The sequence below is a fragment of the Brachionichthys hirsutus genome, chromosome 4 (assembly GCF_040956055.1).
Source record: "Brachionichthys hirsutus isolate HB-005 chromosome 4, CSIRO-AGI_Bhir_v1, whole genome shotgun sequence".
Taxonomy (NCBI): Eukaryota; Metazoa; Chordata; class Actinopteri; order Lophiiformes; family Brachionichthyidae; genus Brachionichthys; species Brachionichthys hirsutus.
In genome coordinates this window covers 5689253-5714299 of record NC_090900.1, presented here as the reverse complement: position 1 = coordinate 5714299, position 25047 = coordinate 5689253, and the positions used below count along the sequence as shown (strand labels likewise).

The 25047-nt window shown below is 43.0% G+C and overlaps 1 protein-coding gene across 1 annotated transcript in view; it reads right to left on the bottom strand.

Moving 5' to 3' along the window:
• pde4d (phosphodiesterase 4D, cAMP-specific) overlaps positions 1–22422 on the bottom strand; it is a 91241-nt gene extending 68819 nt beyond the window's left edge. The window contains exon 1 of the mRNA XM_068760814.1: positions 22112–22422. Coding sequence (XP_068616915.1) covers positions 22112–22422 — 311 coding nt within the window. The remainder of the gene's footprint in view (positions 1–22111) is intronic.
• Between the last annotated feature and the right edge of the window lie 2625 nt (positions 22423–25047).

The following is a 25047-nucleotide window of genomic DNA, read 5'->3' as shown; positions in this document are numbered from 1 at the left end:
GTATTTTAAATACTGTGATAGACAACTGGGTATAGCAAAGGTTAAAGCACACACACACACACACACACACAGCTCACAACTCAAGAGTGTGTTATAACTCCCCACTGATTGAAGGTTGTCAGTCATCGCTGCTGCACTGCTGTATGTTTCTGAAATGTGAGTGCATCTTTAATGAGATCAGAAATGATCCCTGCACAATCTAATCTTCAGAGCTTCATTAACTCACTGCCGCTAAGCATTTGGAGAATGTTTGTGCTATCTCTTTGTCTTTCTGACAGTTTCTCCTCTGCTTTTCCACCACTTAAAATTAGTCCCTCTTATTCCTCTGTCAGGTTTTCAGCCAAGGAGGTTTGTGAGAGACAAAGATGCTCTGATCTCACGTTAGAAAACACCTTAATACTATAATGCATTAATTAAGAATCACTTTGAGGTCAAAGAGTGGTCGTGTGGAAACTTGTTCAAGGAAGCAGGAAAATAAACCAGAAGGGCTGAATCCAAAAGTCCAGAGTCAATCCATAGTGAGATTGGTCTTGTTCTGCAATGAGTTATTAATTAGGTATTTTTATAACACATATAAACATAATCTTAATCTTCTATATAAACAACCCTATCTGATCGTTTTATTCCCTGTAAATAAGGGACTGCAACAGTCATTTTATCCAGATTCATCTGCCTTTACTTTTGTCTCTAATTGTTTCATTGATAATTGGATTATTGTTAAAAAAATAATAATAATAATAATGTTTTGAAGTCAGAGTCCAGAATCCAAAATTAAAATAATTATATTGTTTGTTTAATCAAGACAACAGTAAAAAGAAAAAACAACTAATTCTAATGTATTATTGTAAATGACAAAGACAAGAAATAATATAATAAAGAAATTCTTGCTTGAAAAATGATCCAAAAATGATAATTAGACTGAACAAAATTAAGGAAATCTAATTTTACTTTGATGAAGGAATCATTGCAGGACTAATGGACCATGGGTCTCATCAAACATTTGGATTATTCATTTCTTGTTTGCATTCAAGCTACTGTGATGATGCATTGGGCTGCTTTTGTGCAGATTCAAACCTCACACATTTTTGCTGACAAAGAAAGCACACTGGGGGGGGGGGGGGGGGGGGGGGGCATATTAATCTTTCACACACCCATGCACTGGTGTGGCTCATGTTTTGATAGCAGCCAAAGCAAATCAGTTCCATCACCAGTTTCCAAGCCACCCGGGCGGAACGTAACAAAGATGCAGGAAATGCTGTGTGTCAGGAAGAAAAGCAAATAGGAAAATAAAAGCTGAGAAATATTTGATTTCTGATGATCCCATCACAGCAGAGAAAATTGCTGAATAGGCTGAATATACAATAGTGTAATATTCATACCCATAAACTGACACAAATCAGAACACAGATTTCCGGTCTGATTGGATTTGATAGGATTTTCTTGGTCTGTGTACCAATTTGTCACCCATCTGATAAGATTCGTCTTTTAGACGTTTTATTTCAGGGTGTGTGAAACCCAGCAGCAAAATCTCTCGAGTCAACTTCTGTTTATTGATGATACAACAGTCTAATCAGTGCAAAGAGATCGCCACACACATTTCGTTCCCTCAGATTGCCCTGTGCATTCTCAAGCTATCGGATGAAAGAGGGAGATGATCACTCCTTCAACACTGATGCCTTTTGCTTCATTGCAAGCAGTTTGTTTTTAATGATACCGACCTCCTGGAATAGATGACTGACTTAAAAATGAATTATCTCATCATCATTGTGGTGGAGTGAAGATAAATTGAAACTGTGGCTGTACCTTTTGATTAGTACAGTGTGAACCTGATCTGATTGGAGAAGCAGTAGCCCAGTACGTACAGTACTTACTGTACCCGTGTTACCGTTAGGGCTGTCATGATTGTGACATTTTGCCGATGATAAATTGTCATTGAAAAAATCGGAATAAACAACTTGATTATGATAGAACCATTTTATGTTTTTACTCAGTACCTCCCCTGAAAGCTTCAGTAATAGCCAATTACCTGGATGGATCTGTGGCTGCAGCCATTTCTGCAAGCTCAGTGAATTGGATGAGCATGAGCACCTGGAGAGATAAACATTAGTGGCGCTAAATGTTACGTGTAGTCTTCACTCAGACTAGGAACAACATGACACCATTAGTAAGTGCTGGTCAAAGATCAAACGGTTGAAAATGATGCGGACATCGTGATGGAAAACGATATTTAGGTTTCATTCTGCTGTCTGCATGCAAATGAATGGAAATCGCTCCAACAATTATGCTACGCAACTGCATAAAAGAGGCAACCATGCAATTATGGAATAATTGCAGGCGTAATTACCACGTCTGTAATGCACAGCCATAAACTGAAGAATGTGATTTTTGTGGACATGTATATTTATTTTTCCCACCAAAAGGTTTGGATGAAGTATGTGAGCCGGTATTGTTGAGACAATCTGAAAGGTGAAGAGATGAATGTTGTCAGAATGATAGTCGAGTTCAAGCGCTTCAAATGCAACAACCTTCTGCACATCAGATAACTATTCCGGAATCCCTTTCTTATGCTGGCACTTCTTTTGTTGACCACTAAATGCTCTCTTGTTCAGCCAACGACTCAAAGGACCCTCATACACACGCAACATTCACTTCTTCACAGCTGGAGCCGGGAATCAAACCATCAACCTTTCAATTAGAGTATGGTCTGTTCTCTAAAAAAAGACGCAAAAGACACGGTAATGTGATTTTGTTAGATTCATCTTTGACCGTTGAGCTCAGTCTCTTACTCACACTACATTTCTGCTATTGGAATTCATTAGGAAGTTCAATATATATGTAGGCATGCATCCTTTCAATAATCACAGAGAAAATTACAATCTTTACATCGATCTCAAACAAACCGCACATTTTCAGAATGGACACTTTAAGACAGAACCATCCTTTTTTGGTGATTTGTATAGCTTTGAATAGCGTTATGATAAAACTGAGCGGTAGCACAGCTAACGCTACGACCGAAAAATAAATAAAAAAATCACCATTATATATTACTGTCAAGTAGATGATTACAGTGGCAAAAGAGCAAATGGAATTCAGGGGAATGTTAAATGTGTGTATGTGATTACGTTTTGAGGCACAGTAATTATACTGAATTAAATTCGACAAAGTAATGAAGAAAAGGCCATTGAGAAACTTAAATGCAGAAATACATATTTGTGCTAACTGCAGAAAACATTTCCCCCTTTTATTCACTACCTTCCAGTAATGGTTGAGAAAATGACATTATCTCACGGAACATATTCCACAAGAAAATACCCGGAAAATGTTGATTACGTCTGCTGATAATTTCAGCTTCTTTCCCTCGCCAAATGAGCAAGACAGAAAAATGTAATTTCCTCTGATGTGTGAACATCTTTGAAGAGAGGATCCATCCACGCACAGCCATCATGTTACGTATCATGACCTCTCATCTAAAGAGTACTGAAATTGCATTTTATGCTTCAGAGGAATGTTTGACTGACAGACAGACCAGGCAAATGCACAGTAAATGGGATCTGCCTGTGAGATCTGGGAAAGAGGGATGAGACTGAAGTGGAAGTTCAAATGTGTTGGGCATCATTAATTTGAATGTGGCTATGATCAAGGTTTGTAGTAAGACGCACAGCTGGATAGCACATATTGGAAGCAGACTTAAAATAGAACTTCTCTGCATGAATTTTAAATAAACACTAAAATGTCTCTTCGTGTTTCAGTTTCTTCGTCATGCTGTTTGAGAAGCACCATCGGGGCACAAAAACAACTCTTCACGTTGGAAATGAGAAATTATTTCCATCAAGAAACTGCAAAGAAATGAAGACGCGTCAAATTGTATATTATTATTCTTTTTTTTATCACTCACATTGATGAACACATTTCTCCTGAGGCAGATGTGTCAAAGTGTGTCATGTTTTACTACTACTATATATAATTATGTAATTTCCCTACAGGATTATTAAAGTATCCTGATTCTGATACTAAACCAAACATCCTCATCCTTTCTCAGAGAGTGGATTGCACGTGTGACACCATCTTAGAGGCAGCACAGATGTTCTTACTGTCAACATTGTGATAGCTTGTTTCAGTCACCCTCACATCATTAAAGCTGCTCAGATGTAGCCATCCTGCTCTCTTTTCTACAGACACAACAAAATGTACTTTAGCCCACGAGTCTTCAGGGCATCAGAGTCCAGCAGCATCACTTCCATCGCCCACTGTTCCCTCTTTTCCCTCCCAGCACGCCTTCTCTCATGCCAGTGGCCCCACTGGACACGGCTGGCGTGACCCTGTCGGAGTCTGATGAGGGGTCGGGCTCCTTTTCCTCCCCACCGTCCACTCCTGTGTGCTCCCTTTAGAAGGAAACATGATCAATCCTCCCATGCCCCTTACATTTCCATCCGCTCGCTCTGTCTTGTGCACGAGATACAGACCAGCTATGGGGCACACAGGCATCCAAAGTGGTGTTTTAGGCATCCAAAGTAAATTGAAGCACCTGTACATAGATTATGATCCACTCATTAGGGCAGCAAGCTCTGATTAATGGTTATTGACTTTTATTTAACGTCAATGTTTTCCGTTTGTCATTGAAAGGGCCAGCAGGGAGTTAAATCAAGCCGAGGCCAGTGCCTCTCTTAATTTCCTGGTTGAATGAGTGAGACATTCTATTACGTCATCATCAAGGTGAAAATACAGGTTGTTCCGGGAATACCAACTGAGGCTGAGATTTGGATTGGGACTGAAGCGCGGATAAATTGTCGACATACTACTCTGGATGCTATAACCTCGAAGTAGACCACCTTGATTATGGAGCCTCCATTCAAAACGGCAAAGTGCACACTGGACTACACTGCATCCAAGAAGAAAAAAAAAAAGAACAAGATTTGTTAAACATTCTTTTGTGACTGATTAATCAGTCGAACTCATAAATAAACTGACTTCAATCCAGAAATCTGCAGAGGATGAAGTCAGATTAACAAGAAGTGGAAACTAAAAACGCAGATTAAATGGATCTACATCACAGCAAAAGTCGTAATATTGTTGAGTGCTGGGCATGAGGCACATGAAGGTCAGAATGATTCATTCATAGGCACAGTCTCCTCTGCATCCCCGGAGGCTGATGCTCATAGTGTTTATGTCTGATGAAATGGATGTAATATTGCTGGCAGAATCATTTTAGATAAATTATCTCAGAACTTTAAATTGCTCACGATTCCAATGATACCTCCAAACTGGTTCCTTAGACGGAGCTTAGGAAGCACTCCTCTGACACCGTTTCTCATCATTCCAGTCCTTATGCTAGGCTAGGCTACCTGGCTGCATGCTATTCGTACATATATATTTAACAGATGTGAAAGTGGTTTTGGTGTCCAAATAACATACTTGTTGCAAGGAAGAAAATAAAGTTGTTTCCCAAAATACTACCTTGAAAATATACCTTGAAAATCCAAATATTGATACCAGTATCAATATAGGATACTCTATTGTACATATTAATACACTATTAGTCAGGCTTTAGCACAGAGTCTTTTGGACTCTATCAGAGACTCTCTGTTGGAGCATGCAGGGGTCTTTGCTGTACACATGTCCCTGTTGTGCTGAGGCTCCCATGGACTCTCTCAAGACCTCAAAAAACAGTCTAATAAGTGCATTCTTGACCCCATGAGTGGTCATAGTGTACTACTTAACGCAGTCTGAGTGGTCAGCAGAGACATAAAAGTGAGAGAGGAATGGTAAAAGCCACGCTGTTATTGACTGGAAGTTTCATCTAAGGTTAAAAACTCTAAAGAGAAAGTACTCTACTCTTGGAAATGAAAGATAAATGTAGTGTAGCAAAGAAGACAACCAAGAGGACGTAACCAATGGCTGCACCTCTGGTTTAACATTCATGTTGCTCTTTTTACTCAAGCGGCAAATGCTATTAATATTCCGAGCTCTGATTTGCCTTCATGTATTCTGGTCTATCTGGTGTTTAGTTGTCTCTAACCATGTCAGATCATAGCAACAACTGTCTCTAATGGCCAACCACCGCCTCTCTGATGTAGAGTTTATTACCTCCGCCAAGGAGGGGTATGTTTTTGAAACCGTCTGTCTGTCTGATTGTTAGCAGGAAAACACTGCTGGGTGGATCTTGATGAAAAAAAAGTGATCTACCGGTAACTGAAATGCTTAAATTCAGAGAGTTCACTAAATTCCCGCCTGGATACATAAAAAGAAAATTCAGGATTTTCCCAATTTACTTATGAGGGCTTTTTCAAAAACTTCTATGAATTCTGTTCACTCACCAGAAATAACAGTCACAAAGGGGTCCGATATCAAATATGCACTATCATGCAACAAAAGAATATTACATTTTAACATTGAAAACCCCATTTAGGGATTCAAAAATCTGTTAAAAATACGCACCGACTCCGATTCACTTTTACTATTCATGGTTGGTGTATAAAGATACCAAGAACAATTTATAACGTTTTGATGATTAGCCACGTCACCATGTGTACGGTGTAAATCCAATTACGATGGGAATGAGCTGCTTGGCGGAGGTCTGTGCTTTTCTCGTTCATCTCTACATCATGTCAAAGGGTCATAAATGATTAATATAATTTACTCTCTTGTGAGTTCTGCGTGCGGGCGGACATCGTCCACACAGGTACTCGTGTCATTTCTGACTGATTCTTTCACTCATTCTTTTCATTTAGCCCTGGGTCATTGTAATTAAAATAATAAATAAAGTACAAAATGTCACTTGAGCTCCAAGAATAGCTCCATCCACCCCATTTCCTTTTTTTTTGAGGCCACTTTCCCGAGTACATCAAAAGCACAGCAGCGACATGGTCTTGAGAAAGGGCATTCAGCACTCGTTGTTCTCCTTTCAGACTGTCCAGACGTCTCTGGAATTCAAACCACTGATGAATGATTACACTCGTTCAGTCCTTGCTACAGGCTGGGCTACACCCGTTGTTGTGCTCTTAAACTAAAACTGATAAAATCCAAAGCAGAGACATAAAAGAAAGACAAACTACCGGTACCTGCACCACTCATGTGATACTTGGAGAATAATAAAACAGGGATTTGGCATGCATGAATGTGGATGATGGGATTGCAGATGGAAAAGAGCTCCACATTTGAGGTGATTATTGTATCCAACAAAAAAAAAAAGAAAAGATTTCATTATCAAATGAAAAAGCATGGACTTGGATGGGGGCTGCCTGGATGTCTTGGTGCTTGGCAGATGGTGAATCATCTGACTGTCGCCGGCTCTCCTCTCAGCTGGGGAGTTAGTTATATTGCTGTCTGGCTGATTGGCTGACTGGTTGGCTGGTCCACCTTCTGTTTCCAAGAGGACAGAGCCACACAATTCTCAAGACGGTAGCAGGCGCATGCATATTTAACCTTCTTTCCCCTTTTCTGCCCTCAATACACATCAGCTCCCCCAGGGGGCCGCCATTAATGAGCCCTCGAGAGAGAGATCTTGCTGTGGATATACTCTTCCCTCTACATTGGGAACACGTTTACACCAAGTTTGTTGTTACTACTGTAATTCTTCTTTTATACTGCAGCTTAGTGATGAAATATATAAATCCAGGTTGCATGGGATTCACTTGTGTCACTACCTTCATGCTACTGTGCACAATCTGGCCACGTTAAGCCACGATTAAGAGCAGCGAGTCATCCATTTGGCTGAAACAAAGGCAGACGTCTCCGCTGGAGCAGCACTAACACAATCACAAGCACCAATTGATCCATGCTGGTTAGAAAAACAGCATCTTAAACAGCTTTGAAGTGCATCAGCCACACACAGAGCTGCATGACCTCTATGAAACCGACCTCAATACCACATGCAGCTCTATGTCCCATTTCCTCTTTAAGTGGAGATCACACACACATTACAATCCGGAAGCTGATTCCCCCCAGGGCAAACTTTAAAAATCCATTCTCTCATTGCGTGTGTCTCGATCACTGTGCTCATCTTTACAGCATTACACATCTGAGAGTGTATTAGCGGTAATCTCCAGGGAGAAGGTGAGGAGTAAGCATATTGGAATATGCAAGCACGGTTGCCTTCCTTCAACAAAAAGATGAGATTTTCATTCCTTTTAGTCTGCATATATATGCAGGATGTAAAAGTGATCCGGATACTGGGATCGTCTCCATTAAGCAACATCATCTGTTAAGCATTGAACAATAAATGAGACCCGAAAGAGCAAATTGTATGCGGGGTTTTCTTTTTTACCCCTTCTTTTTTCTGTAGGCCTGATTCAAAATGCATTTCTTGCATATAAACACGATTAATTGCGCTGCTGTGTTTGTTTCGTTAAACAGAGGGACACCCTTTTCAGACTAGGTCCCATAGCGGATGTAATCTTTATCTAATCCACAAGGTAGTCATCAGGCTCACAACGCAATCAGCAACAGTCTGTATAGAGAAGCGATGACAGGCAGCTGAGGTCACCGCCAGAGGGAAATGCTGCTGTGTGATTGGCCGACTGATTATGTGGTCTTTGATTAAATCGGGAGCTCTTTGCATCTGTGCCGAATATCAGAGAAATTCAGTTAACGTTACGCAAGTAATGTGCTAGCTTGACTGATAGGCAGCAATGGTGCATGACCATCGCTGACAATGGAAGGCCATTAGCATGAACGCCCATCCCCAGCCCAGGAAGGGACAGTTGTGTGAAACAAAAAAATATCTTCAACTTTTTGCATGTCAGCTAAATTTCTGTTTCTTCATAGCAACCGAAGGTTGTGAATTTGTCTAGCGCTCTCATTAGTGCAGCACTCATCAGGTAACGGATCCGTGTCTATAGAAGAGTGAAACTCGCACCGCTTCAGCTACCCAAGCCAGATGGTTCAGACAGGAAGAGCCCCACAGAGACTACTTAGACAGCAAGAGATAAAACTGTCAGGGTACACTTGTCCTGTGATGAATGTTTAAAAAAGAAAAGAAGAAAAAACATTGTATCACTGCAAAAATCCAAATTGTGAGCAGATGATTTTCAAACCAGAAGACCATTTGGAGAGGACAGAGACTGGCCCAAAGAGAAGCGTGAAGAGAACAAACCGTGCAGGACTCGAGATCACTCTGAACGTCTGCAGGATGAAAAGCAAGAAGGAGACCCGTGACTTTATTTGATGTGCCGTGTTTCATCAAGTATAAAAGGGATGATGTAGATATAGGAAAGAGATTTTGTAAAATATTCAAAGTAATGAGTTTCACAAAAAAATCATTTTGATGTTACTAACATTGCTTCCATGTATTTATATTTCCAATCTGATTACGGTAATAAAATGTGGGATATGCTATATTTCAGTATTCATCATCACATCTAGGAATACGATGAATAAAATATATAAGAACTTTACATCACATTTCGTAATCATCAAACCACAAGAAAGTGCTTTCCTCACCCCGTTTCTCTGCCTCTCGTAACAGAAGGTGTTTCTTTTTCTCAACATTCTTTGCCTCCATTCGGCTCAGAACAGGGTCAGCGCTGCTGCATTTCAGCATCTACCTACTCGGGCTTGAAAAATGTTACACTTTAAAGAAGTTTAAATGCCAAAACCTTTGGGGCCCATTATTACAATATTGCTATTCATCTCAACGCGATATCGCCTTATTAAAATGACATTTAGAGCAAATTGAGGCTCACACCGTTTTCCCTCAACAAGGTCAGCTGCAGATTTGAGTTGTGGCAATTTATAGAAGGCCATTGTCCAAGGACAAGGCCATCAGTTTTTGAGGATAGGCCGTACCCCAGTCAAATCTCTTCAGCGCCCGTTTGACGAGAGAGTAAAAGCTTTTGTTAGCACATTCACAAAAACACTGACTGTATGAAGAAAACAGGCTAAATGCTCTGATGCGCCTTCTCGCGCCGTTTAATTCATCACACAGTCTCTAATGGCATCTTGTCAAGAGTGCCTCCTCCTTTTTTTGTCTGCAGCCAAGTTTTCTTATGAAGTGTGCAACAAAGTGTGAAAAGTGGCGATTCATCAAGAGGCTTTACTCGGCGCCAGCTTGCCCCATGTTCCCTCAACGCCACCGCTGGCAAGGCCGTCCCCAATTGCTGCCATGCAGGCATTTATCAAGAGTTGGTTTCCCTGCTCCCGGAACACCTCCACTGCCACCATCACTTTCCCAGCATGCAGAAACAGATTTATTGATTCCGATAGCCGACCACTTCCTCTCAATTTCCAGAATTGTTAGGTTCCCAGGAGATTGGCAGCTCCCACTGTGGCGTCTTGTCTAAAACGTCAAACAGTGCAAGATGTGTCTATGTTTTGATTTGCTGTTCGATCGGTTTGTCGTTTGTTTGGCCTTGGTCAACCACTTTTTCTCCAAAAAAATATATCAACAGCTATTGGTTGATGTGATAAGATGGAACAGACATTCACAGTGACCAGATAAGATAAATCTGACTTATCCTTACATTATATCAGTTTGAAAATGGACTTCCCATGTCTTTTACACATCTCTTTCATTTGCAGCTCAATTATCCAAATCGTTAAATACTGTGTTGTGCATATGACAAGGTGAACAGCTGTATTTTTGTTTTCTTTTGTGTATAGCAGGCTAAGCTATGATGGTAAACTCAATGAGAGGGTGAAGCAATCTGCGTGTCGTCCGTTGGAAGACCGCTGAACAAGATCAGGGTTGTGTGTTCCAGGCCGGAGCGATGCAGAACGAACATCTCACACCTACAGCCAGGAACTCCCTGTCCTCATTCTTCCCTTTTTTCATCTTCCATCTCTTGCTCCTCACCCTGACCCGACTGCAGCCTTACAGAACCACAGGGGGGGGGGGGGGGGTTCTGCCTTTGAGTTTGCAGTATGAACATTTCTCTCAGCGGCTGCTGACATGAATTCTATTCTTCTTATTCATACTGAGACAAGACTTGTTGTCGACTGAGATAAGAGTTTGAATTCAGCTAAGTAACACCATAGTATGTCTACTATGGTCCTTTGGCTTCATAGCAGGTGATAGACAATGGGAGTCACGTTTGTTGCAGCTCAACGCATTTATCCTTTTGAAATGGCAGAAATAGAATTTTTAGATAAACAAAAAAATTGTCCTGAGGGATCTGTTCTTTTTTTTTTTCCAGGGACAGAGAAATTCTTTGAAGAGGCTATTTCTCACTCCATTCTGTGAACCTTTAGCGCCTGCAGATGGGGCGCGTCCCTCCTGTCACTGTGTGATTGTTATCAGAATTTAGACTGTAAAAAAATGCCCCATACTGCGCATGGAAGATGTAGTTGTGAAGGGCAACACATCACTGTAAATGATGGCTGCAGGGCTGTGACTTGGAGTTCAGATGAAGCTTGATTGCATGAAAGAGTACCGTTAGGCCTTGGCAGAGGTTTGGACTGTAACAAGTGCCATCCTGGTTTTTAATGAATAATGAATAAAATCATTACGCTTTGGTTTTGCAAAACTTCACCTACCTCACCACAAATTAGAGAAAAGATGATCAGCGAAAGAAAAAAAAACACTGCAATGAAGAATAAAATACTTCTTCCACGTCTGTGTCAAATACACAGATAAAAAGCATTACACTGACCCTATATAGAAGTTGCCTTATCAATAAATAAACTAGAAAACAACAATCAGAGATTGCAGACCCTCGTCTCCAAAAGACTCTTCGATCTTGTGAGACAGTAAGCAGGGCTTCCGGATCAGAGGGGACAAACCTGCTCTAGCTTGCTGCTCCGGAACGTACTACAAGACTCCTTCTGGACTCTTTTTCCCATCATGCCATTCTTGTCCCTCCCTCTTAAAGTGGCAGTTTACAGCACAGGCACAATTCCAGATGTAAAAATAATTCTAGAATCTGGATCCAGATCCGGACCATTCTCGGGGAGGACCGAGCCACGGACAGAACCTTGCTTGTGTAAAATTTTCAAGTTGATTGGGTTACTAGTTTTTGAGTTATGCGCTCGGACAGACAAACAGACAGACAAACGCACCCAATTGCAATACCCTCGCTTCCGCTTCGGCGAGGGTAATAAAAAATAGCATTGACTTCACATTCATTCATGTCTGGTGTATTTCAGAAAACAAAGTCAGCCTCGGTTTGGCTTCAGTAGATCTTGGTCATGTGGCATCAAAGGGACTTTGGTTTGTAGCTACTGAGTATTCGGTGCAGTTTGATATATGCAGTGAAATATCTGCCTTTGACAAACTGCGATGGCTTTCAATCACTCGTGATATGCAAAAGTCAGTTCATCAGCAAACTGCCGCTCCTGAACCGCCGAGCATCATTAGAACTTATAATGTGCATTCCTCTTAAACCAAAGTCGAGATTAGAAGGCAGCAATCTGCAAATATGCCTTCATAAGTCCTTCATCGGTCTGCAGGCACATTAACATAATGTTCACTTCATCAGTTACATCACTGCATTGCATGAACTCCATTCCTTTGTGCACAGATAGAAATAAACGTGCAGACAATAAACAAGCATCATTTAGCACGAACATCTTCCGGCTCATTCGCCGCCAATTAGCGTATCATACGGCCTAAATATTGAAGCCTCAAGAGGCGTTGTGATTTTTGGCTATATAAAATACTGACCAGTTACTACAATATACTAATTTGCCACGTGAAAGCGGGAGGCCGTGATTTAAACCAAAATAAATCAGTGTAAGCAGTGTTCTGTCCCATATCGATTTTCTAACTCTACATCTTCAACTTCTGACACTCCTTTGTGATTTCACACCAGCGCTGGCGTTTTTTATCTCCTCGCTAAAAGGCAGAACATTCTCCTCATGGTCAAACGTACTTCAATAGAAGTAAGTGAGTTGTATGAATCATTGTCTCCCTGCCCACCCGCGCATCTACGAATCCTCTGACATTGACTATAGAGTCACGATCTACGGTGAGCTAAAAATGTTCACCGTCTAACTGACATGTAGTGGAATAAAATCACTTCTCTTGTCCTTTGGTATAGAGGAGTGCGACCCCGTCCACAGCCTATATAGCATCAGAGATGCAAGTGTCTTCAGACCCGGAGAAACAAAGGTTCGATATGAAGGACAGGACCTGCAGTCTTATTCCAGCCTGGCCTGAAGACCTACGTCTCTCATTACATCACGCACACATTGTCCTGATTGTCCTCTGTGCAGCTTGTAACTTTCAATCTTTCATTTAACCATGTGAGTAAAATGCCAGCCTGGAGCAGCTGTGGGTAGAAATACATGCAACACTGAGCACGTCATTAAGCTCTGCCATGCTGACTCATCACATTTGGATAAAACACGTGAGGAGAAATGCACTCACTGTTCCAGCCTAATGGATCTTTGAACAGTGTTGATGTTTGACAATATCAAACTAATTTCCTTACGCTCGCTCTTCCTCTTCACTGCACTTTAACTTCAACAGTGACTATTTGCAGCTGGTGCATGCACCGTCGCTGGGCGTGGATGATAAGTGGAGCAAGACAGGAGAAGACAAATGGGTTAAGATGGCGATGAGATTTCAGTCCCTGCTGGCGAGTGCGCCGAGTGGGAATGGTGTGGTTTATCAGCTGGCTGCGAAATGTGCCTGAAAGTAATGAAGAGCGGTAATGCGAGACTTAGCATGATGGCATTTCAAAACTCGTGCTCGTCTAAGTGGTTTTGAGCTTTAGCATTGCTATCAATGTCCATAACATAACAAAGCAATTAGATTAATATTCTGACCGTCAATGAACTACAAAAAAACAGCAGGCAAAATGCATCTCATATGACGTCACATGCAGTTCTCTCAACCTGGTGTTTAATGCCCCAAAACCCTGAAGCCTTTGAAATTTTAATTTGGATATGATGCAGTTGAGTCGTCCTGGGCTAAATGACGCAGATGAGCATAGACAGGTAGGGCATCCTTGAGGGACAGGAAGAAAGTAGGGCACAGCTAGTTACTGCTCCAAGATGTCCTGTAGATGCATTCATATCATTATAATTCCTACATCCAGAATCAAAGGGATCATGACCAAATCTGGTCTTGCCCTGGTATGCATTTATAGTCTAATACAAAGCATATGGCACAATAGCAAGGCCTATACAGTTTCTGTATTCACACTGTGACTGAACTGACAAGAATCTGACAAAATGATCCAGATCAGGAAACAAGGGTTAGAATTCAATATGTTGAAATGTTGTATTTTTGTACTGCCCTAATGTACATTTGTGCATTATGCAAATAAAGAATTAAATGTGGATCTGCAGTGTCAGCGTTTGGCCTCTCCACATACTACCATTAAATGTCACAATTGCTGGCATTGAACTGCTTTGACTCCTTTTTTTATTATTATTCCTAGAGATTGAGAAAACCAAAAAACTGCTGACATTTTGTGTTCTAAAATGGGAGGGCAAGAGTAACGCGTTCAGGGCAGCAAAATAAATAAAACAATTTCTAAAATAGTGGAAACCGACATAACAGCTTGAATGAGAACTCCCAAACTTCAGCTCCCCATGAATAATCGCTCTCTACTCCTCTTTCCTGCACTCTGTTCACTGTCCTCATGAGAGCTCATCGCTAATGAAATCAGGGCACCCCTTTAACTAATGTAGCCATGGTGACTATTTCCCAAATGAGCAAAGTGACCTTCTCTAAAATGTATTTAGGGAAAATGCGAGCAGATTATGATTCCCATCAAACCGGGTGGATCCGTTTCATACTTAATAAATCTAATTTATTTTACAACTGGCCTTTGAATTTTGCCAAGCAGTAATAGTACAGAAAGGAATGTCATTTTAGGTTAATTCCACAATTCAGAGGCTCACACTCATCAACAGGCCCAAAGAAAACGGAAGTAACGTTAAATGCACAAGTCGCTTTATTTTAACTTGGCCTTTTGCCCCTTGAATGCCTTGCCCTCGCCGATAGGCTGGGGATAATGCCTAAGACTTTCTCCCCCAAGTTCGGAGAAGCATGATCATAGCCATTAGGACAGAGCAGCGGCCTGAATGGCTTTCAGTGTACGCCACTGCTAAAGTCAAGAATCGTATCACACAACTAACATTTGGCCTTCCCAGAGAAAATGCTTCCCCAACAACTTTCATTATTTATTGTCCATCCATCCATTTTCTTGCAACTTTTCCACTTTGCGGATCACAAGAGTTGCTGGAGCCTATCCCAGCTTGCTATGGGCGAGAGGCGGGGTACACCTCGGACTCGTCGCCAGCGCATCGTGGGGCCACACAGTTTTTGGAGACAAGAGGAAACCGGAGAACCTGGAGAAAACCCACGCAGACACAGGGAGAACATGCAAACGCCGCAGAGATAATATTCCCACCGGTACCTTCTTGCTCCGAGGCTACAGCGCTAACCACTCTGACATCGTGCCGTCCTGAAATGTTTATGTCAAGGGATCATTTTCGTTTCCCGTCTGTATGGTTGGTTATATATTGTGTATAACAGAAATTCTAGAAATGATGTAATCACAAACACTGGCAGACAATCTAAAGAGTTCTACTAATGGGTCTGTAATCGGAGCCTGTCCACTCTTCACAATGGGCCGGCTACAAAATCCATCTCATGTTAATTAGTAAAAGGGCCTGATTTATTACACATCCCATAGTGGCATGAAATTAACAAATGAACCATGGCCTTAAACTGCTGCTGCACATAAAGTCTTTTCAATGTAATATACACACAGCCAGTAGTCTCGTCAGTTAGCCTTAAAAGAAACGCTGATCTTTTTGCATTATTAGCAGTGATAACTTTTCTCTCATGCATCTCAAATTTACTAGAAAGAATGAGGTTACATTTTCATTGTCCATCCCTGAACAGGCTTAAAATCTTACAGAATAAGCGTCCCTTTTGTCGCCAGCAGGGTGTTATATTTATTTATTTATTGTTTTTTTACGTTACTCTTGCAGTTGCCCAAGCAGGCCATTAACACAAACTATAAAATCATCATTTTTGGCATGAAAACGTGTGGCATGAAAACGCATTTCACTGTACCATCAGTCTGTCTTTCGAGAAGGCGGTTATCCGAGCGGTGGAGGTGCAACCCACTGCACGGCTGCTTTCACAGGAGCAGGCTGGTTGAGACGCGTGTGCGAGTGCCACAGGTCGTCAAATAGCAGCTGACAGATGAGTGTGCCCCGAAGAGGCAATTCTTTCAAGATGAAGATGTTGAAAGAGGAAGGCGAATCAATAGACATAAAGAGCGTGTGTGTGTGTGTGTGTGAGAGAGCAAAAGGAGAGAGAGAAGGGCAATGGGGCAGATAGAAGGTTAAGAAGGGAGTAACTATATGTCAGTATGAACTTCAAATTGTATTCATGAGGCCGCCTTTGAACAAGCATACGAAGCAGATATACGTCTCAAGACAATGCACTGATTTGCAGACAAAACAAAACTGGCAAAGGGGAAAACAGAATAATCAGAAGGTGAGGGGGGTAATGTGAGAAACTTGTGCAGGGTTCTAAGGCTTAGCATGACTGATGGTTTCCAACGCAGCTCCCTTCACCCCACGCAAGAACCCTGATCACGTTAGGGGAGCCGTACAACTTGCTGGCAGGTTAATTGTTAGTCAATTTCCTCCAATAAGCAATACCTTACTCCACTGGATGAGGTAGTAAGTTATCACAGTGGAGCGGTGGGAATCGTCAAAGTCCACTAGATTAAGGTTCTGTGTCTTTGAATGAGAAGTAAATCATTGTGTTCTCATCGCTCGCGACACAGCTTTGCCATGGATAACCTGACAGGAACGATCAATAATTCAACCCTCTCTCTCTCAAAGCTCTTAGCAGGTGCCTATATGGGGCAATCACTAGCCCAGCCAGAGCCTTTATCAGCCGGTGGCGTGTGAGACGATCAGGAGGGGTGAGCCAAGAGCTCAGGAAATCTCCCAGCACCATGCAGGCAGCCGCAAAGCCGGTGCTCAGGGCCAAATAATGGCTGTCCTTCATCAAATGCCTGTTATTCGCCAAGCAGATGACCAGTAAGGAAATGACAGCCGGGGGGGGGTGCCTGTTGCTGCTGATAAAAATTAGATGTTTCTATTTGAGGTCTCGCCATTCAGCACATCTCCTCTCGTTTATGAAGTAATAATGTTTCCCTGGAGCCAGTCAGAAAAAAACCTGCCCGTGATTCCGGCTGCATGTTGTTCAGCGTTTACAATGAGCAAATACATCCGCACAACTGTTGTGCTTTAAAACAACAGATGTGTGCATTAAAGCAAATTTCCCAGTGGTGATCTTGGTCGTCACTGCATGTTTACTTAAGTGTCACGACTGTGCACAATTCTGGAGTCTGAATTTTTGTTATTTTTGTTATTTTAGTACAGAATTTCAGGGGTTTAGACTTTGCTATTCTGTAATGTGTAGTTCAGGAATTAGATAGCATGTTAAAGATATGACCAGAAGCTTTTTTTTATCATTCAACCCTAACCCTAACCCAGATTCAATTCAAAATCCGGAATGCATTACAGATTACTTAATTGATTTCAAAGGAGATATAACTGATTACAAAAGAGGTGTGTGCTGATAACAGCGTCCATGAGGAGTGCAATCAGAGCCCTGAGGACCATCGTCTCAGAAATTACTCACGCATTAATGTGCGTTACACCACAGTCAGCCGGAAAGACCAAAATATGTAAAGCAACTGAGATTGGCTCTGGGAAATTATGGGATTAATAACCCCTGACCCAGCCATGGTGGCAGGCGTTAGGGTTATCTGAGTGGCTTTCAAAGTTTCCCTCAGTTTGCTCTTTTTTTCTGTAATGTAACAGTTACGATGGTTTGTGGTCATTTTATAAAATGATCCATCTTGTTTCATTGCATCTGAGGGGGGGGGGGGGGGGGGGGGGGGGGTGCTCGCTTATAGAGACAAAACAAATCTGCCTCTACCCGACGCTGGGTGCAACAGAGCCATCCACTGAAAGCATGCCTTAGAATTTTAGGCTTTGCCAGTTATCTGAATTATTATTTAGAACACATTTAGATTGCAAAATTACCACAAATATATGTAAACAAATAAAAATAATATCGCCACTTCCTACTAGCAAAGAACGGTTTAGTCAGATTGAAGGTTATATAAAGTTTCTACCAAACACAATTGAAGAATTTCACTTCAGCCTCGTATTATTCCACACGAGGCTGACATGCGGACCGACCGCGATGGTGACTGGTAGTGATATAGACCTGCTAATGGATTCTGAGTATAGCTATCAAGTGGCACATTTTTTTTCGGATTTCCAATTAGTGGTTTTGGTTATAGTCAATCCATTTAGACATGAGAATATAGACCATATTCCACCCACTTCTAGGCATGCATATTTAGCATGATCTGTGTCGCGGCACGGCTGGTGCTGCAGTACATCTGCTACGTGGTGCTCTTATGGGGAGAAGCTTTTGCTCGTCTCCTAATTGCTGTGGATTCACACCATAAACTGGCAGAACAAAACTGACAGCCACCCAGAAGGTGTCTGTATCGATAAGCTCCTAATGCACATACTCACTTATCAGAGCGGGAGAAAGTCACATGATCAGATGCCAAACGGTCTATTTCTGTCCGACTTAGCAGCTCAGTAAGACCCACCGTCAGAAATTGTCACTCACGAATCGTTCCATTACCCAAGCGACATGATGTTTGACACTGATCTCAGCTAATGGAAAGTTTAGTACCATGTCTGCAGCGAGTTCATTAGCATGAGCTGGGCATATTTCACAGGCCCAGGAGTACAGCCCCTCCCAGTAGATAGGTTTTGTACCAGTGCTGTAGCAGACTATGACCTGTGATTATGGCCCTGGCGGTGGGGGGGGGGGGATATAGCCATGTACCCAATAGCAGTTCCTGCCTCGCTCTCTAACGCCCTTGGGACCTAATGACAAAGCCACGGGGTTATGCTTCATGCTGGCTAAAAACCTCACTCTGGCACTAACAGTCTCAGTAAGGGGGTGGAGGTGGACTGGCTGGAAAGAAAAACGTTACAAAAAAATAACAGAATAGAGTACGAGAAAGAACAGGATTGTCTCTTTTTTTTTTTTACAGTCTGCTGATGTTCAAGGGACAAATTATCCAGATGGTGCCCCTTCTATTCAACCCCTCCCTTAGACGGGGCATCCTTTTTTACTCTGACATTTCCTCGTCCGACCACAAAAACACCCATTCTTGATTGCGACTTCAGTAAGAACAATCCCTTTCACTGATATCTTTGCAGATAAAAACAAAATAGCCCTGCCCCTCTCCACATCCTCCACTCCCACCCCTTCCCTACAGCATCTACAAAGACAGGGACGCAGTAGGGGAGAAATGCCAGATTCCCTCTGAGGTCTCACACAGGCCTTGAGCAGTGTCTCGGCTCATCCTGGATTGTGACACATTTGGGTGATGTGTATTACCTTGGGGCTGTTGGGCCTTGCACCCAACGAGCTGCTCCGGCAGACACAGCAACATCCCCGGTTCTCTGAGTGAAGGATCTGCTGTACTGCTCTATACATACGATTAATAATAACCAAGTGTTGAGCAAGTAGCTGGGTGTTCTCCTGCATTTTCAACTGGGATGATGTTGCAGAAGTTGTTTCTGCCCCGTCTGTTACAATCGGGAAATGTGTGTTGTGTTTCTGATCCGCAGCAGCAACTTGATTGCAGGGTATTTCATGTGGCGATTTGTGACTCGCTGCAGCCTTTGCAGCCTTAGAGAACATGAAGTGTCGACTGGACTAAAGAGTGTCTAAAAAGTCTGGCTTCATGTGCTAAAAAGCTGTCAAGCCCAGGAAGGGAGTTAGTGGCTCAAAGGCTTTTAAAGCAATCCAAGAAATGTCAAGGAGCCGAAGGAGCCGAAGGAGGAGACAACTTCAGGTGTCTGGGCCATTGAAACAAAAATCCAATGCTGCATCCATGCAATAGGTAATACATTCAAATCTCTTTTGTGTCATTCATAGGGTTTAGATCATTATGATTTACACATAATGAAAAGAACTAAGGATAATTTGCTTTATTTCCAATGTAACATTTTCAAATCTCACACTAAATGTTGAGTATTGCATAATCGCTACTCGGGGGTTGAATCCGGAGTAATTGGGCTTCTATTGTGGATTCGAGGACACTTCTCCTCTCACCCGGAAGGCATTGCCACTTCTATCTGATTTGTGTACAGATACTCAGAGTTTTCTCAGGACACTGACACAGCAAGAATTAGTAAATTCACACGTTTCCAGTTTGCCTCTAAAGCAGCTCTAAGTAGATGCCTATTGGTCCAGAGTTAACCTTCAAGGATGAACACGGGCTGGATGAATTTAAATCAACATGACCCTGATGAAGTCCAACGACCCGAAACGTGTTGGCCTTACTAATGATATACTGCAGATGTTGCAGGGGTTTTTACCTTCTTTGAACAACACCAACACGACAACACCAACGAGCTGCATTATCACCTGTATTGTTATTGCAAACAATGAGCCATGAGAGAATTCTATGTTACGATTTTCAGCACTGCAATAAAATATGCTCGTTTCTTGACATCCACACTGGACGAAGGCCTCTGAGACTCGCTCTGGCAGCCGACTACAACCAGGCAGAAAACAACAACAGCCCTGCTGGCCAGCTGCTGATAATGGCGTGCAAAGGGCAAAGCTTAATTTAGCCTGGTGTCCCTCTATATGTGCTCGTGTGCATTGTGCCTCTCACACAATTAGCTTCCTGTCTAGAAGTTGATTTGTAGGGGCCAATCTCTGCGTAATTGCCCTCCCGAAGCAGCCTCGAAACATGCTTGAATCAGCTTTCGTGGATGTCGACTGTAAAATGTATCCGTCGAGGGGCATTTTAAAACTCACACTGGTGTATCAGTGCGCCACAACATTTGCAATGTCACATCCATTTGTGCTCGTATCTCTCTCTCTCTCTCTCTCCGGCTTCTCCGTGTGACTGATCGGCCACTGTGCCACTGTGGCTGTCTGCCGGCCAGGCCATCCTGGGCACTTCCCACAGTCGACTGATGAGTGGAACTGCAGGGAAGCATCAATCACGTCGGAAAATGTTTCTCTTTTTTTTTGATAATGTGAAGAAAGACAGGAAGCGGGGATCTGTGGAAGGGAAACTTACACCCGCAGCAGTCATTTATGCCACGAAGCTTTGAGGTCACCTTCTCATATTTCATTTCAGCAGGTCTTGTTTTTTTCCATCCCTCTTTCCCAGAACAAGTAAATAATTAGAGCAGAAACATTTGCCTACATAATCAGGCGTGCTGAGAGCAGGGCTGCATGTATTCCTGTCCATCCATCCATCTCTCTCTCTCTCTCTCTCTCTGTCTGCCTCTGTGTCCCTCTGTGTCACTCTTTCTATAGAAAGGGAAGCTTCACTTAAACTGCAGCAAACATTATGTGACTGTAGCCGTTCAGGCTGAATACAGACAAACATCAGAATACACAGCACTTTTCAGATCATCCATACCGTCAGCTGCATTATTGTGATACACCGTGTATTAGTGATGCGGTCATGTGTGTGATGTGTGTGTGCTGGGGCACATAGTCGCACCGATGATTAGTCTTTGGTAAACACTTACATTTCATCTCCAGTGTCTTTCATGAATAAGTAGAGCTCTACATCTCCTCCCGTGCACGCCGACCGAACAAACAGATGAGCAGAAACATAAAATCTCATAATAGCTATTTATATTTTTATTATCACTTAACATCTTTTGACTTTACTATTTGATTTTATTTTGTTCTAATCGGGAAAGTAAACCCTCATCCTCAATCTCACACATCGTGCTGATTTACACCAAACTGTAAACCCATAAAATTATATTCTACATTTTAAGAATATTAAAAAAATAAGTTACGTGACTGCAGATTTAAGTTTGGACAGAAGGATGTGATTTTTTGTTCTTTCTGTATTTTTTCTTTTATTTATTTTTCTCTCTCCCAACATGTTCCAGCCATCCTTCACTGGCCGGTACGTTCGTGTTCACAATGATGGAAAACAGAGTTCCAGCATTGGCTGAGACAAAAAAAAAAGACAATTATATTCATAACGTTCTCAAAGTTGGGACTAAAATGTGAGCCAAATGACTTGAAACGCTCACGCGCCTCTGTCACGCACGCACACAACGCCCATCTCCACAATAGAACTAGGGAAATTAGAAAGCGGGTTCGCCTCACCGTCGAAGACCCTGAAACGACGACGGCCACGACATCCTGGATTTCTTCAGCCCGGGTCGGTGCCCCGTGTCCACCGCGTACGTCCGGTCCATGTTCCTCGGCTTGAGGTACCGCTCGGTGTCCGAAAAGCCTCTTTGTCTCACTCGGTCGTTCTTGCGCACTCCCAGCGCGTGCTGGTGCTGGAGCGGACAGAGCGCAGCCTGGTTCTGGTTCTGCTGCCTCCACAAATGTTTGGGCGCCTTCGCGCACACGGCGGTTCCGCCGCCGGTGACCGAGGACGCAGACCCGACTTTACCACAGACGGGCTCCATCCTCCTCCCAAAGTGCTTATTGCAATGTTTTATTTGTAAAGGAATACGCGTTTAAAGGGACTTCAGAGAGAATGCCCCCCTTGATGAAGGTGTGGGGGGGGGGGCGAGGTGAAGGCGAAAGTCTGAGCCTCGGAGTAACTGAGACAACTTTTTGGGTCACTCTGGGTGCGTCGCGTCCAGTTTGGGTTTGGAACTCACGTAATGAGCTTAACTTCATCAACTTCCTCGCCGGCCTGCAGGAACACAGTGGACGGAGCCCAACACGAATCCATTTACGCATCACGGGGTAGATCCCGGTAACGGCGGCGTGGAGGGGAAGAACAGTCCCTGAGTGAAGACGCGAGGAAGGGACTACCATTTGTATCTGGCAGCCGAGCGCTCCCCGCTCCCTCCATGCACGCGCATTTCAGCAAGGTGCGTCTGTTGACGCAGCAGATGTTCAGCACAGGACGGTGCGAGCAGGCGCGCTCGCATCTCCGCAACACCACCCAGGGGGAACTTCTGCAGACCCCCCCGCGGCTGTAGTTCACCTCGCGCGCGGCATGCGTAAAACCATCCACGGATGACAAAACACTGTTCTTCTCTTCTCACACCCCCTGCAGGAACAATCGGCGACGGGGGGTGTAGTGCACAGGATAATGCATTAAACATGAGGGACCCACCCAAAGCGCCCCCCCCCCCCCCCTCCCGCCCTGGATCTTTGCAGGGCGCATGCCTCGGCCTGTGATGAAGAGGAGCGCGATGGGACAGCAACCTTTTTCGTCTCTCCTCTGCTGTTCTGTTTGTCATCAGTTCAAGGGACTTTCAGAGAAGGCAAAACTCTAACCATCCATCCCCTGTACTGTCCTTGCGGCAATGTTGGTCTGCAGCGCCGCCCCCCTGCTTTAAGGGCAGAAAGATAACCTTGTACAAAACAATGTAGCTCAGACAAAGTCATTGAGGGCCATGGCGCAGGGACAGGAAGGGGGGGAGTGATCTTCAGTTCAGCTCACTTTTAATCGGTCTGTTTCGGTTCGTCTCTCCAAGTAAGCCTCTGTTTTTTTGACATTTAAGAAGAGGCAGATATCGTTTTGAACATCAATGGCGTCTCACAAGTATCAATAAATTCAGCACTCTTACAGGACAATAATCAGAGCAGAGACAAAGGAGCTCCACGTCCTACGAGGACACGCTGGTGCAGCGCATGCAGCAGAGCTGATGAGAAATGCATGTGAATTAATGTCGCTTTGATTCGACGCTACGTCACAAAAAGGCATCATCCTGTGGGTGATGTCATGGGAGTCACCTTCCCCGATTAATATACAGGATTGGCAGCTTTTCCAGCGAGCACAGCTTGTATGTTTGTCGGTAGGATTTATTAACTAGGTAAACATCAAATGTCTGTCGGGAAATTTAAATTTAAAAAAGAAAAATACTTTTCCAGTTCATTTTATGGTCGATCATGTGCTACTTTAATTTTATCCTCGATTGATTTTCTTTTCCACTAAAACTGAATCAGGCTGCTATTCCCGGGATAATGAGCCAATGACTGATAACTATTAGTGGAGTCAGTAGTCATTGATTATACCTGATTGCTCTCTGCGACAAGAACAGAACAGGTTCAGCCTTACCTGACGTTTCACAGCTAGCCGTCTCTCAGTCATGACACCACGTCACAAACCCTTCAAGATAAGAGTCACAGACGCAAACCTAAAGAAATATTTCTGTCTAAAGCCTCTAGTTAAAGGCATAAAAATGAAAGAGAGAAAAACACACTTAATTTTCAATTGAGCTTATCCAGTTCTTTGCAGACGTGAATGAACCAGCCCCTTGCCCAGAAGCTTGCTACAGATCAATCAAGGATTCTCATCTTATCCACAGCAATGTCCATCCAGACTCTCCATGCATGCAGCGGCTGATCGAGAGCTTCATCGCATGGCGCAGCAACAAGCGCCAAAAGGTTCTTGTTATCAGTGCCTTTCATCTGCTGATGGATTGCAAGCCTTCAAATATGTTGCTGCAAATGATCAGTTCTAATTTAGTAATTCTGCACGCACATCTTTACCACCATGCAGTCAACGCAGAGTCAACGTGTCTGACCCAAAAGAGCCAGACACGGAAAGAGCAGAGGATGACAAGTGTAACATTTCCACAACAGTACGAATGATCTGTGTTTTAAAGATAGATTATGTTATCTTTAGCAACTCTTTATCCTGTTGTAAAAAAAAATTACACAGGAGCACTCCTCGTAAGCATTTCGGAAAACATTTCACAACGAAGGGTGTCGATCTAACGACCATCTGCCACGCGTCGTAAAAATTACGTCTCTAATAAATGATCTGAGGTGCGCAAAGCCATCTAATGAACCGAGTGGCATCCTCACATTCAGGACATGAGCTAATGTCCCCGATGTAACAAAAGCTGCGCTGCTGTTTACCGAGAACCATGGCTACTACTGAAAGGACATCACCGGCTGTCTGTTTGTATTCATAGCATGAGAGCTTTTAATGGGAAGTCATGGAACCGCTCTGTGCTGCTTTTCTGCATCAACACCAAAGTCTCATTTAGCGGCAGACAGCATTAATAACACCAGACACGCATTTGCCGTCGCAGTCGGAGCCTTTAGTGTGACACGTCCTCCATTCT